Source organism: Zalophus californianus, chromosome 13 (genome assembly GCF_009762305.2).
Source record: "Zalophus californianus isolate mZalCal1 chromosome 13, mZalCal1.pri.v2, whole genome shotgun sequence".
Lineage (NCBI taxonomy): Eukaryota > Metazoa > Chordata > Mammalia > Carnivora > Otariidae > Zalophus > Zalophus californianus.
Window position 1 is genome coordinate 5,845,512 of NC_045607.1, and position 14,314 is coordinate 5,859,825.

Genomic DNA, 14,314 nt, shown 5'->3' on the forward strand with positions numbered 1-14,314 from the left:
GACAGGGGTCACCTGGGGGCAGGGGGCATTGACTGGAAAGGGGGTATGATATGATGGGAGTGGCTGGGAGCCGGCAGTGTTCCATTTTTCTAATATTTGCTCTGGGTGCAAGTTAACCTGGTGGGTTCATGTTATGAAGATTTGTTGAGGGGTGCCTGGCTGGCTCAGTCAGTTAAGCATCTGACTCTTGATTTCGGCTCAGGTCCTGATCTCAGGGTCGTGAGACCGAGCCCTGTGTCGGGCTCTGCGCTGGGCATGCAGCCTGCTTGAGAGTCTCTCTCTCCCTCTCCCCCTGCCCCTCCCTGCTTGTGCTCTTTTCTCTCTCTTTCTTTTTCTCTCCAAGTAAGTAAATAAATAAAAGATTAAAAAACAAAATTCACTGAGCTGTACCCTTATAACATTGTATTCTCCTTATGTGTGTTTATCCTCAATAAAAAGTTTTATTCAAAATCCCTATTTAGACGATTTCGCAGGGTTACTTTGGGGCTCAGATGGTGCTCTGCAAACTACCAGCTACTTGGCAAATCCAAGAGCTGTGACTGTGATCTTGTGGATGGTTGTGAGTTTGAATAAATGGGCCCCCTGCCCAGGCCTGGCTGTTGGGTCCCTGGATCTTCATGGGACCTCAATTGCGTGTTCTTGATAAATATTTGTCAGAGAATTCCCAGTCTGTGGCAACTGCCTCTCTGCCCTCCATTCTGACCAGACAGCCTGGGACGCACCACGCCAGCCTCAGCACGGCTGCTCGGACCCCCCCCCCCGAGCGCCCCCCCGACACTGTCCCTACCCACCCAGGGCCCAAGCGAGGGGGAGGCCAAGACTCACTCCGCAGCACGAGGATCACTACTTTCTCAACCACGCCCACCTCATTCTCTGCGAGGCACTGGTACTGGCCGGCGTCGTCCATCTGCAGGGGGGCATGGGAGGGGGTGCGTGGTGTTCAGGAGAGCAGGATGAGGGGGCCATTCGGGGCATGGAAACAGGGGACTGGAGTAAGACCCGTCTAACCAGAGGAGCTTAGAGCGTAAACCAGCCGGGGGCTCGTGGAGTTCATCAGAAGAGCCTCCGCGGCCACTCGTCAACAGACATCCAAAGAAAATCCAGCCCCTTTCACATCTGGAACATGGGGGGCAGTGGTGACTGAGGGCGTGGACTTGCTCCCCTCAGCGGAGCCACACACTGCAAAAGCATGATTTAGATTCCCCTCTTCCAAACTGGGTACAATGAAGTATCATCACTCCATGGCACATTACTAGGGATTCCTTGAAAAAAGGCTCCGTGGTGAAGTAAGTTTGGGAAACACTGAGTCAGACAACAACCCACTTCTGGCTGCAAGATTCCTCGGGGCTTTTATTGCGGGCGTGTGCCGCGTGCCTTCCAGAGGGGAGATGGTTTACAGTGTTTTCCCAGCTTAGCGAGAGGGAAGCTCTTTCTACAGGATACCCACCACCATGGCCGGTGAGGAAGCCCGGGAAGAACACGGCTCAGATTCACTTCTGAGCGGCAGTGCCACCAGGAGCGGGAGCTGGGGGGCAGCCTGAGGCCACCGTCTACACCCAGAAGGTGATATCCTGGATGGAGGCTGCTCCCAGGGGACTGCGAAGGCAGCACAGTGTATGCAGGTAAGAGTGGAGATTTGGGGGTCCGATCAGGATGGGACTAAATCTGGTTCCACTGGGGATGGTCCCGGACTCGTTACAAATACACCGCCGTGTCCCCATATGAGTACACGTCATCTCCCCATTGCTAAAATGGGGATCACGGCCGCTAAGATTGGACAGGAAATCATGCTCATCAGAGCAAAAGTATCTACCAGGGCCTAGCCCGTGGGCGAAATGGTGGGCGAAAGCAAGGGCCCCCTAAGAAGAGCCCGACAGGACAGTATTATGGATGTCTACATGACCACTGGGAAGGTGAGGGGGGCTGCCCCAGGGCTCAAGGCTTTGGAAACAGCACAGAACAGGAGTCAGGAAAGCTGGGATGGGGTCCTGCCTTGGGCACTTACTGGTCATAGGCCTCTCTGAGCCTGTGTCTTCATCTGTAAAATGGGGCACTCTTGTCTACTTTGTGCCATGGGGTTGTTAATAATCACATTTATTGGTATTACCCAGGGGCCAGCCAGTCACTCTTAAATTCCTGGCATGGGTCATACCACTGATTTCTTACGATAAACCTATGAGGTCGAAACAACTACTAGCCCCACTGAATGGCCAGGGCGACTGAGGCAGAGAGAAAAGTCACAGGCTGGAGGTTACTCAAGTTAGTGGCAGAGAGAATCTGGGTCATGGGTGGGAAAGTGCTTTGTAGACTGTAGGGGACTGTGGCAACCTAAAGAACTCTAAGCCATCAGAAAAGGCTGTAGGTAGTCCCCACCCCAAGGCACCGGGTCCCGCCTTGCCTCCGTCCTGCGGATGGTCAGCGAGCCATTCTGTAGCCGATACCGGAGTCGGCTGCCCCGGAGCGGGAGGCCATCTTTGATCCAGTGGATGTCAGGCGCTGGGGTGCCACGGACCACACAGTCCAGCTGGATGCTGCTCCCCACAGGCTCCACCAGGTAGGAGAAGGCCTCCCCTTGCAACACAGGGGCTTCTGCAAGATGACATCAGACAAAATGTCAGAAAGGCGGTTCCCTCAGCCTCTCCCATAAACCCATCCCCAGAGGCTCCTGCTGGCCCAGCATGACTGTGAATAGTCAACACATCAGGGACGGCAGACAACTTCCACGTCACGGGTCAAGTGAAATAGACTGCTGGGAACACCAATTTGAAATGGAGTGGGAATAGTGCTGCGATTGATTAGTGATGCCTGACGCAGGTACAGGACAGAAGGTAGTGTTATGAGTGTCATATACTTGCTCGAATGGATGGATTGCCCCAGCTGCAGAGTACCTGCCAGGGACTTTGGGAAACAAAGACTGCATGACCATTAAGACACCTTGGTTGGACACAGCAACACTAAGACATCCCTGATCCTCGCTTCATGCAAATCTTTCTTTTAAGATTTTATTTATTTATTTATTTGAGTGCATGGATGGGGGAGGGGCAGAGGGAGAAGGAGAGAGAGCGCATCTCAAGCAGACTCTGTGCTGAGCGTGGAGCCCAATGCAGGGCTCGATCCCACGACCCATGAGATCATGACCCGAGCCAAAATCAAGAGTGGGACGCTTAACCGACTGAGCCATGCAAGCGCCCCCATGCAAATCTTAAACCACTCTTGGCTGCCCGGTGTCAGTTTCCAGGCTTGCTGGTTTCCTGAGGCTGAAACCAGCTGCAGCTGTGTCCTGGTGCCTTGGGCGGCTCATTCCCCTCTATGAAGCTCCACCCCACCCATCCTGAAAGGAAGCAAACTAAGTCACGGCATCATGGAGGGTTACCATGCTGCCCTTGACGGAGCAGGGCTGTGGGGGACAACTGGTAGGCTGGCAAGCTTCAGGCATTTCCCTGCCGGGGTTCCTTGGCCCCGGTGCCCTCCTTCTACATGGGCCCCATGCCCCTGAGGGCGGTGCTGCCCGCCAATTGGTCAGATCTCATTCTACCTGCAGCCAACTCATCTGGGGAACATAAGAAATCCTGATGCTGGGGCTTCACCCCAGAGAGGCTGGTTTTTGGAGTCAGAGGGGGAACCTGGGCCTCAGCATTTTCTAAAGTCCCCCAGGAGATCCTAAGGCACAGTCAGGGTGGAGGGTTACTAGTTTAGAGGTCAGGAGGTCTATTTCTTAGAAAAACCAACACATCGGGTTCATCGGAGAGCTCAGGAAAGGCCACAAGGCTCATGCCCTACCCTTCACGTGGACGAAGCTGACAGCCTGTACGCGGCCCACTCTGTTCTCAGCCCAGCAGACGTAGGTCCCGCTGTCCTCTCTGGTGACGGCCACCCGCTGCAGTGTGCTGCCTCCGTCCTGCTCAGACACCCCCTCTGGTAGAAAAGAGATGCCCCGGAGGGTTTTGAGTCCAGGGTGCTAGGGACCCCTCCTGCCCTGAATACTTCACTCAGGCCAGGGTACCCAGCAGGTGTTTAGCAAAGACATGAAAACAGGTGTCTCTTTCCGAGGGTGGGAGCTTGACCATGTCAGACCCATTCACGGCAGGCACAGGCCACGGTAGGGGATGCGCTGGAAGAACCAGACTTCTATTTTCAAGTCCGCGCCGTGAGCTGGCTGCATGGGCGAGGGTAGGTCTTTGGGGGCCTATTAACATGCACTTCCCGCATTAAACCAGCTCACCCTCAGCACCCCTGTTATCTCCACCTCGAGAGGAAGAAGCTGGGCTCAGAGAGGCTGAATCACTCCCCCAAACTCCCTCCCCGGGAGGTGGCGGGGTCCAGGCAAAGCGTTCCTCACAGGTGCACAAAGGGGAGCTTCTGAGCACATTTCATAGCACCTGGACTCCGGTTTAGGAGCGTCTGAAAATATCCCTTTGCAGTGGAGGGGGCTCAGCAATTCATCAATTCAGCAGACATTTATTGAGCACCTACTATATATCCTGTGTCCTGTGCAGGCCCTGTGCCTCTCTAAACATCACCTGGGGACCAGATGAGAGAACAGAGCCCCGCCCCCAAGGAAAGGAGTTTTCCCAGGGGCCCACAGTGGGAGCAGCAGTGCTGGGCTGGAACACAAGCCCCCTCCCGGCCCTGAGGTCTCCGGGTTGAGTCTTTTTCGCAGGTGGCTTCTTGCCAGGTCTGACATGTGACCCGTCACATACGGCCACACGTGTGTTTGCTCTGCTCCCCCCTGCACAGGGCCAAGTCTGGAGACCCAGAACCTGACACTGTCTTCCTCTCCACGAGGTTGGGTCTCCCCACCAGTCTGCCCTCCTCCCAGGGTCCCAGGTCTCCAACCACCCACTCCCAGGAGGCCCAGACCCGTGACTGGCAGGTCGTTGATGGTCCAGCCAATGCGGGGGGTAGGGCTGCCCCGGGCCGCGCAGCGAAGCCACAGCCTGTCCCCAAGGTGCAGGCTTCGGTCCCCAGGCAGGGTGGTGAAGACGGGCAGTGCCAGGACGCTGAGGTGCACGCGGCGGCGGGCGCGGCCTACGGCGTTCTCGGCCACGCAGGTGTAGGTCCCAGAGTCCTGGCTCTGTGGGCAGAGGAGGGGTCAGCCTGAGCACTGCCCCCACCCGCAGCTCCTAGGGGCTCCTTCTCCCGCAAATTCCCTTGGAGCATGCAGCCCAGAGAGGTGAAGGGGCTTGCTCAAGGTCACACAGCCAGTAAATGGCTCTGCTTCACCGCTTCACCACTGCGCCCCCCTGCAGCCTTCCTAGTCATCCAAGCCCTGACTGCACGGTGGTAACAACACCCACGATGTGCCAGACCCCTTGTTCGGGACTTCACCTGCACCAGCTCATCCATGCTCCCAACGTCCCTGAGACAGGCCCCGTGTCGGGTGCCTTTTGTAGAGAGGACTCAGCCAAGCTCTGAGACGTTTCGTGGGGCATTGCCCCAGGGCTGGTGCACTCACCAAGCTATCTGGCTCTCTGTGCGGCAAGGCCAGAGGACCCTGTGACTCACCCCCCAGCAGGTGCACCCACCGAGCCGCCACCCATCCATCCAGAGAGAGGCCCGTTTGTAATTATAGAATCTAAGTGCTGTTGGGGAAGTGGGGTGGGGATCACACCCACGCCCTGGACTCAGGTCAGCAACAAAGCAGGGTGGACAACAAACCGGCACAGTTTGGGGACACAGAGTCATCTCTGTGCCCCGCCCCACCCCGTCCAGGGCTCCTTCTGTCCCTCAGGAATTAGCCACGGAGGTCCAGGTTCAAATCTTGGTTCTGCCTCTTGGCAAAAGCTGGATACACTCTGAGCCTCAGTTTCTTCATCTGTACTTGGGGATTATAATACCCCTGGGATTAAAAGCTGCACAGCACTCAGCACAGAACATGACAAACAGGGGGTTGCTCAGCAGAGGTTTTCTGCTCCTGTTGTCATTATTATTCCCCTTCGTGCCACACAGGGTCGGAGGCTCACCTCCAGGTTCTTCACCAGCAGCTCCCCAGAAGGCTGGATGGTGAACTTCCCCTCGGCTCTGGACACGGGCTGGCCGTCCTTTTCCCAGGTGATGCTGGGCTCAGGACTGCCACTGGCCGAGCAGGGCAAGAGGGCATGGGAGCCTTCGGTAACGGACAGGTCAGGGAGGCCAGTCTCGATCAGGGGCGGGACTGTGAGGAGAGGAAGGGCCACGTGGGGACGGGGGCTGGGCTGGGCTGGGCTGCCCCCTCCAGTGCCCCAGGCAGTCGGCGTCCCCCCTCGCCCCTTCCGCCACCCCCGTCTGCTGCCTCCACCACCTCTGTCATAGGCCATTGCCCATGCTCTGGACAATTTGGGGGCGGCTGGGTTTGGTGAAGCTGTGACAGGGTGATCCCAATGTACACACAATGGCTAAGGGGACAGAAATGGCTTTCGTTACTGGAGGATGATCGAGGGATGAGGGATGAATGAGGGATGATTCATGACAGGTCAGAGGACGCAGCGGGACCCGAGCTACGGTCAAAAGGCAGACATTGAGCACAGAATGGGAGAAGATGCTTTTCCCTCAGTTCCTTCTGGAATACAAGCCACGCTGGGACAGGGAAAGATGCAGGGATGCCGAAGGCCCTAGCCCCCTGGGGTCCGCCTCAGCCCCCTTCCCTGGGCCCACCTTGCACCACCAGCCGTGTTTTCCCCACGGCGCTGCCCGCGCTGTTCTGGGCAAGGCAAAAATAGTTCCCGGCATCCTCTGGGCTGGCATGGATAATCCGCAGCTGTCCGGTGGGTAGGACCTGGGTATTTGCTCCTGGATTAGTGGGGAGGAAATCGGGGGCTGGTGGCAGCAGCAGCAGGACCACCGAGGAGGGCAGGAGGGCCACTTGGCTATTCTGTTTGACCAGGCAGCAAGTGCCTCGTTGTGATCACAGGGTTCAGGGGGACAGAGCCCCAGAGCCCAGCCAGGCTGCCCCCCCAGCCCCCAGCCTGCCAACTCTGCCATGGGATGCTCAGATCATCAAGCTCTGGCTGGTGAACTGAGACAGGTGGGCAGGAGGTGAAGCGGACGCATGGACTTTCTGGGTCCTCCCAGCAGGTCTGCAGAGCTCCCCCCCACCACTACCCCCTCCCTCCCTGCGGGCAGGTAGGAGGATCCCAGGCCCATACGGTTCTTCCCTTGCTGGTGCTGAGGAGACTCACCTGCAGGGATGCTGAGCCCCTCCTTCTGCCAGGTGATGCTTGGCCGGGGGATGCCCAAAGCCTCACAAGGCAGCAGCACCTCCTCTGCCACCAGAGCCCGGACCGCACTGGGCAGAGGCTTCACCACGGGGGAGGCTGCAAGGGGACAGGGCTGCAGAGGTCCCTGGGGACACCTTTAATGCCCAGGCCCCTCCCACCAGGGGGCCCCTGAGCCCCAGAGAGAGGAGCCTCTACAAGGAACAGGGGATTCCTGAAATCGCAGCACAGAGGACTCCAGTGGGCCAGTTCTTCTCTCCCAAGGAATCCCACTGGGGAGTCAGATCAGAGGCAGGTCTGGGCATCTGGAACCTGGGGTCCTCACCTCCCTACCCAGCCCTACCTGGCCTCTAGCTCTCCTCCACCTGCCAGGAGACGCTTACCCTGCACAGTAAGGACCACGTGCTTGTGGGCCACGCCGGCAGAGTTGCGGGCCGTGCAGGTGTAGCGCCCGGTGTGGATGGGGAGGGCCTGCCCGATCTCCAGGGCACCTGCGGGTGGCAGCGGGGCATGGAGAGGGCTGAGGGGACCCGGGACAGACGTCCCTTACCCACCTCCACCCTGGTGTCTCTCTTGCAGGCCACTCCACCTGCCTCCCTGCCCATTTGTAAGCAGCATGGGAAAACCTGGGTTCAAGGCCTGTCTGTGTTCCCTGTCTGGAGCATAACTGTGGGCAAGTCCCTTCCACTCTTGGGGCCTCAGTTTCCCTATGTGTACAACGAGGAATCAGACAGGGTGGTCTCTAGAAACTTCCGGCTGTGATGTTCCAGGACCTGCCACCACTCTGCCTAGAATCCCTGGCCCACCCATAGTTCCACGGGCCCTCACCCTGCTACCTTTGCCGTGTTTTGCTCAAAACTCGCCTCCTCCAGGAAGCCTTCCCAGATTACTGCTTCATCTGTCCTCCCTTTGCCCTGTCTTTCTTAGTCTTGGGTGCTCAGTGAACACCATCTTAAGATTCCTGGACCACCCCAGCCCCAGATGGAACCAGAATGTCAACTTCCTTTACGTGATGGGCTTCCCTATAACCGATTGTCAGAAGAAAGGGTTCTACTGCTTTGGAAGAGTTTGAAAACCGCAGATCTGGCCAGTGGTGCTCAGGCTTTAGGATTTCACTGGCTCACCAGCTAACAGATAAATGTAATTTGGAAAATCCCCATAAAGTTGCCAACTTTTAATTTTGACAGGCAAAGACATTTCAAAAGCACCCATCTACTATCACCTTGATTTCGTGAAAGAGAGGAACGTCTAACACTAAAATATTAAGAAAAGTGTAATTTCAGAGTAACGGAAAATCTTTCGGATGAGATCAAATTAGCTTTATGAAAACTGTCATGTAGCTATTATTTTCCTTACGTTGCCATGAGGAGCGGCACCGGTCTGTCAACTAACATCAGGGGACCACTGATGAACATCAACACGCTAGTACGTACGCGGGGATACTGAGTCCCGGAGAGGGTGAGGGGTTCCCCTAGGTCACACAGCAGGGAACGGCAGAGCCAGGCCAGGACGCTCCATCTGGCTCTCCCACCTGGCTCCAATGGTCTGCCTTCGTACCCTCCGTCCGATCCCCCCGGTCTCCACTCTCCGTGGCTCACCCTTACTTACCCGAAAGCAAAACACGATAGCCGGTCCCCCGCATCCCCAGCTGGGTGCCTGCCTTGCTCCAGGACACGACCGGGGCCGGGACACCCGTGCTGTGACATGTGAGGACCACGGGCGCCATCTTGGTCACGGTGAAGTCTGTCTGGTCGTCGGCAATGGTGGGAGGTACTGTAATGCAATACAAGGCTTGAGGCCCTGCCGAGGTCCACGGCGGACCCCACAGTCATTGGGGCCAGGTGAATGAGAGCTATCAACAGAGGACTGAGACGCAGGTGACATCAGTGACGAAGGGCCAGGGAGGGAGGGGCGACAGAGAGAGGTCACAACACTCACTCGGGAAGTATTTTTTGCTGGGCTTTGGGGTATAGTTAAGAACTGCTTTCTGTAGAGATACCAGCTAGGTCTCTCTGGAGTGTTTCACAAGACAGCCTTCACAAGAGTGGGAGCTCAGAGCTGGGGAGGCCGGAGAAGGTCTCCAGGGAAAGTGCCATTTAACCTGAGATCTGAAGGAAGAGCAAGCGTCCGCTGGGTGAAGGGTGAAGTGTTCAGAGCAGAGGGAATGGCATGTGCAGAGGGAAACAGAATATGCAAAGGCGCTGAGGCGAGGAACTAAAAGCTAAGCAGCATGACTGGATCCCAGAGTGAGGTAGGCCTTGGGGTGAGCTGAAGCTGGGGGTGAGGGGGCGGTTGGCTGGGCCAGCATGCACAGGACCCTGCGGACCCAGGTGACACCTGTGCATTCTATCCTGAATGCAGTGGGTAGCCGTGAAGGGAGGAATTTTCACCAGGGTGATGACAAAGTCAGATTGGGGTTTAGAATAATCTGGATTGGGGAGAGGACTCTCCTGAGAGATCCTACGTGCCAGGAACAGTGCTGGAGTCAGGGCTGCGTCAGGCGGGATCAGGAGATGCAGGTGATACCCCCATCCTATCTTCTCCCTCTTCCTGTTCCAACTCACCGTGGATGGTCACCCGGTAGAGCCTGCGGGCCTCGCCCACCTCATTGCTCACCACACACTCAAAGTGGGCTGAGTCCTGGGGGCCGGGAGCTGCCAGGAGCAGGGCATTGGAGGGCAGGAGCCTGGGACAGACCGACAGACAGTTGGCTGCTAAGCGATGGGCCTGGCTGACCTGAGCCCAGCCAGCTATGACCTGCCTGCCCAGCAATCTGGATGCAGGAGACTGGATATCTCATGACTGATTTCTCCTCTGGTATCTGCTCCCCAGCCCTGAATCTAGAAATTTCTTCTAGAAGTTTCTATTCTTAAAGATGTGGCTGTTGAGCTTGTAGGCAAGTTTAATTTTCATCCCTGTGTTTCTCTATTACCCTGTATGTTTTCTGCAATCACCAGCTCTGACAAATTCTGTAATAGCGACCAGATCCAAGTCCCTTATCAGAACAGCTCGTGTTGGTTGAGCACCTGCTTTAGACAAAAGCTCCGTGATGGTCCGGCACCTGACACAGCAAATATCTGGAGAATTAATTGGTGAATCGACTCCTTTAATGTGCCCAGGGGTCATTTCATGATCAGCTACCTTTGAGAAATGGAGAGACGAGTATCTGGGCTTAGCCGAACTCAGGCCTCCAGGTATCGACATTGTTAGGCCCCAGCAACTGTAATGGTGTTAAACCCCCCGTTGGGCATCTCAGTGAAGATCCTTCTAGACCCCTGAGGTTGGGACACAGATCCTGGTGCTATGTTCAGGACCCGAGTGCCTCCCTGCCTTGTTTCTGACTGGGCTCCCCACCGTGAAACGGGCACCCCCTTCCCCACCCTGAGCACCTCATGGTGCCACCCCAAGGGCCAGCTCCATACCGGTAAGCATCCTGCTGCAGATGGAAATCCAGCTTCTGTCCATCCTTCCACCAGATCACCTGGGGCTTGGGGGAGCCGCTGGCCTCACAGGGCAGTGAGGCAGGGGTGTGGGCAGTCAGGGTCAGGTTGGAGGGGCCAGGGGTGATGGCTGGAGGCTCTGGGGAGACAGCAGTCGTCAGGAGACAAGGGTGCAGGATGGAGGCAGGGGCTTTTTCCACCATCATCTACCCATCCTCGCGGGGAGAACAGGAGACAGTCTGCAGGAATCTTCCAACAGGCTCCCAAATCTGGGGTGATAGGACCTTTGCTCGCCCCCCAGGTTGGCGGCCCCCTAACCACCTCTCCCTGAATGTAGCCCTCAGGGTCCCACTCCTCATCAGCCCTGCCCAAGGCCAGCACCCAGCAGAGTGGCCTCCACCAAGGGGATCCACTGGAACGAGAAGAGCAGATTAGAGCGTCTGGTACAGCGATTCTGAACCTTATCCTTTCAAATGTTTTCTATCTGTGCATATTCAATACAACAGTATCGTATTTAGTGTATGTGCTATCCGCATAAAATAAATATGTACCTTTTGAGTATGCGTGGTCGCAAGTTTTATTCATAGGCTTCATAGTCAAGAACACTGAGAAACCATTGCTCCTGACAGCAAGGATGAACCCAGAAACCAAGCTGGACCCAGCCCAGACAGGGGCTGGATGCCGAAGGCAAGGAACATGCTTTCCCTCGTCTACCTACCAAAGACCTGGAGATGGCGGCCTTGCCGATCAGAGCCTGCAGAGTTGGATGCAAGGCAGAGGTAGTGGCCGGCGTCCTGGGCAAGGACAGGCTGGATCCTCAGGGAACCCTCGGGCAGGACCTGCAGCCTGGAATGGAGGCAGGGGGTTGCCATGAAGACCAGCAGCCGAGGGAAGCCCCTGGAGGGGCTGGACCCTGGTGGTGTCTCCTCTGCCCCTGGCTTTCCTGCTAGGAAAGTGCTAACTCTGGAGTCCTGCATCCATGAGGCCAAGGTCAGAGGAGGTCACAGCCATGGGCAGCTGTGGCGGCCTCCCATGCTCCCACCTGGGCCCAGCTTCTCCCTAAGAGTCAGCAGGCAGCAGCATCCAGAAAGCACCCTTTCTGAGCATGTCCCCCAGATCTGAGGACTGTCCCTTCCTGGGGCCACATCTGGACTGCACCCCAGCCAGCAGGACTGGGGATGAGCTGGACCAGCTAGACTCAGGCTGGACCAGTGGAATGCTCCACCCTCGGAACTGGGATCATCAGGCAGTTCTCTAGACTCTGCAGGTTGCATGAACTCAGAAGCTATAACTTGGGGGCAGAGGGGACCAGGCGGCTGTCTCTGCCATGTCCCTAGTGGAAGGTGTAGAAAATTGACCTGAGAGAAAGACACAAAGAGAGAAGCATGAAGCCCCCTCCCACAGAAACAGAGATGAGCAACCAAGAGTCAAAACCAGACAGACAGACAGACAGACAGCCACCCGAGTTTCTTGACATCCCCAAGCCTGTTTCTTGGGTTCTGAGAAGCCCCCACGTGCTGGCCACACAGCCACCTTCCTGCTCCAACTGCCCAGGAGGGTTTCTGCTTAGAACCCGCCCCCGAGACCCTCCCTGTCCAGCTCTCACCTGGGGCTGTCAGGATCCAGGGGGGCTCCGTCCTTCCGCCAGCTCACAAGGGGAGGGGGGGCGCCGTCCACCCGGCAGGGCAGCAGGGCCGTCTGGTTCACAGAGGCGTTCACTGTGGCGGGTCCTGGCTGGATGGTGGGCACCGCTGGGGGAGGGCCACAGAGGGGGTGGGTACTGGGAGCCTGCGGCTGGAAGGAGGGCCAGCGTGGGGGCGGGGCGGGGCGAGGCCACTCACTGTGGATCTCCACACGGAAGGCCACGCTGGTGCTGCCCGCGGCATTGTGGGCCGTGCAGCTGTAGTCGCCCCCGTCGGCCGTGCTCAGGGCCTGCAGCTGGAGGAACCTGCCCTGCTCTGGGAACTGGGTGTGGGCGTCCGCCTATAGAGCCCCCCAGGGTGGAGAGACCCTCGTTAGTGCTGGGCCAGGGCAGGCCAGCCCCAGGCACCAGGCAAGGAGGACCAAGGAACCGGTGGGGCGGGACAGTGGTCTCTGCCCTGTTCTGGGCTGGCCTATAGATGCCCACCTGATGCCCCTCTGGGGGAAACAGGCTCCTGTGGGAGGGAACGAGCCTCCTACCCCTGGGCTCTGTCTGTTGGGGATGTTGCAGAGGGGGCTCATGCCTGGATCATGAGCTGGAGCTTCCAGAAGACCTACAATCCTTGGTCCCCACTTCGGGGCCGGGTAAGCACAGAGAACCTCAGTAACTAGCCCTGGGTCACCCAGCCTCTATGTGTAGCTCGGAGGTGTAACGGGAAGAACGTAGCTATGCATTAGAAGCCAGGACGTAAATCTTAGCCTTGCCTCAGTGTCCCCATCCATAAAATGGGGATGACAATAATAACAGGCGTGCAGGACACCAGGAAAGCAGGGACGCGAAGTGCTGGCACGAGGCCGTCCCTCAGCACCGAGGATCTAGTCTGCAGGGTCTGGGGCCTGAGCAGCACAGAAGGCGGTGCCCCCAGGTCCCCAGCCTGGCACCCACCTGCAGCAGAATGCCATCCCGGTGCCATTCAATCTCAGGTGCTGGCTCGGCCTCCACCGAGCACTCCAGAACGAGCTGCCCTGGAGCCAGGCCGACCACGGAGCGGGGGCCTCGGGGCCCAATAACATGTGGGGGGCCTAGGCGGGCAGCAGAGAGGGCGTGAGAGACGGACTTGCTCCGGCAGGCCCCATCCTGCCTCCCTCTCCTGCCTCGCCCCCGGCACCCCCTACCTTGAACCCTGACCCGAAAGCTCTTCTCGACTTCGCCAGCAGGGCTCTGGGCCAGGCAAGTGTACAGCCCAGCATCGCCCACCTGGGGATGGAGCAGGGTGAGCAACCGCCTCTGGCCCCAGCCTGCCCACCGCCCGATCCGGTCTGCTTCCTCCACAACTATGGACTGAGGATGCAGCCTCAGGCTGGCTGAGTCTGCCACCCTGCCTTTCCAGTCACTGCCCTCTCTGGGATGCTTCTTCTCTAGCTCCACCTCACCCTCGCTTTCTGGCTAGGGCAAAGCCTGCCTCCTCCAGGAAGTGCCCCTTGACTGCACCAGCCCTTCTCTGGTTGGGCTGGGGAGTTATCTGGTTTCTGCATCAGCCTTGGCTCTGACTTGGCTGGGAGCCCTTGAGGGCATGGCCCAGGTGGGTGGTCTCCACATGCTCACCCCGCACAAAGGAGGAGCTCAGCCTAACTGCCAAGTACTGCCCGGTCCTTTTCCTCTCCCGCCCCTTCCCCCAGCCCCATCCCACAGCAGTGGGCCAGCAGCACCTGCACGCCCTCCATCTGGAGCGCCCTGCCGCTGTCCTCAGGCCTGCTCAGGGCCTGTCCATCCTTATGCCAGGTGATGTTGGGCGGGGGGGTGCCCCGGGCATCACAGTGGAGCTCCAAGGGGGAGCCGGGGGTCAGCAAGAGCTCTGCAGGCTGGCCTGAGTCCTCGATGTGGGGGGGATCTGCAAGACACCCGCCCAGGGTCCGCCATGGCAGCTGCGCCCAGAGCACTGGGACCTGGGGTCCATCTCCCACACCCCACCATCCCAGGGCTGACCACAGATGGGGCCCAGAACACCAGAAACCAGGGGCTCCTTTGCCTGGGCCAAT

At 58.0% G+C, this 14,314-nt stretch overlaps 1 protein-coding gene across 1 annotated transcript in view; it reads right to left on the reverse strand.

The window, feature by feature from the left end:
* The window catches only part of HMCN2 (hemicentin 2), a 150,304-nt gene that overhangs the window by 19,899 nt on the left and 116,091 nt on the right, over window positions 1-14,314 (reverse strand). Inside the window, exons 69-85 of the mRNA XM_027616876.2 lie at window positions 13,985-14,166; window positions 13,451-13,532; window positions 13,221-13,357; window positions 12,475-12,616; window positions 12,240-12,384; window positions 11,352-11,479; window positions 10,616-10,772; window positions 9,758-9,879; window positions 8,802-8,966; window positions 7,577-7,684; window positions 7,158-7,292; window positions 6,634-6,768; window positions 5,964-6,154; window positions 4,861-5,074; window positions 3,781-3,915; window positions 2,399-2,589; window positions 826-907 (exon numbers count right to left, since the gene is read on the reverse strand). Coding sequence (XP_027472677.1) covers window positions 826-907; window positions 2,399-2,589; window positions 3,781-3,915; window positions 4,861-5,074; window positions 5,964-6,154; window positions 6,634-6,768; window positions 7,158-7,292; window positions 7,577-7,684; window positions 8,802-8,966; window positions 9,758-9,879; window positions 10,616-10,772; window positions 11,352-11,479; window positions 12,240-12,384; window positions 12,475-12,616; window positions 13,221-13,357; window positions 13,451-13,532; window positions 13,985-14,166 — 2,451 coding nt within the window. The remainder of the gene's footprint in view (window positions 1-825; window positions 908-2,398; window positions 2,590-3,780; window positions 3,916-4,860; window positions 5,075-5,963; window positions 6,155-6,633; window positions 6,769-7,157; window positions 7,293-7,576; window positions 7,685-8,801; window positions 8,967-9,757; window positions 9,880-10,615; window positions 10,773-11,351; window positions 11,480-12,239; window positions 12,385-12,474; window positions 12,617-13,220; window positions 13,358-13,450; window positions 13,533-13,984; window positions 14,167-14,314) is intronic.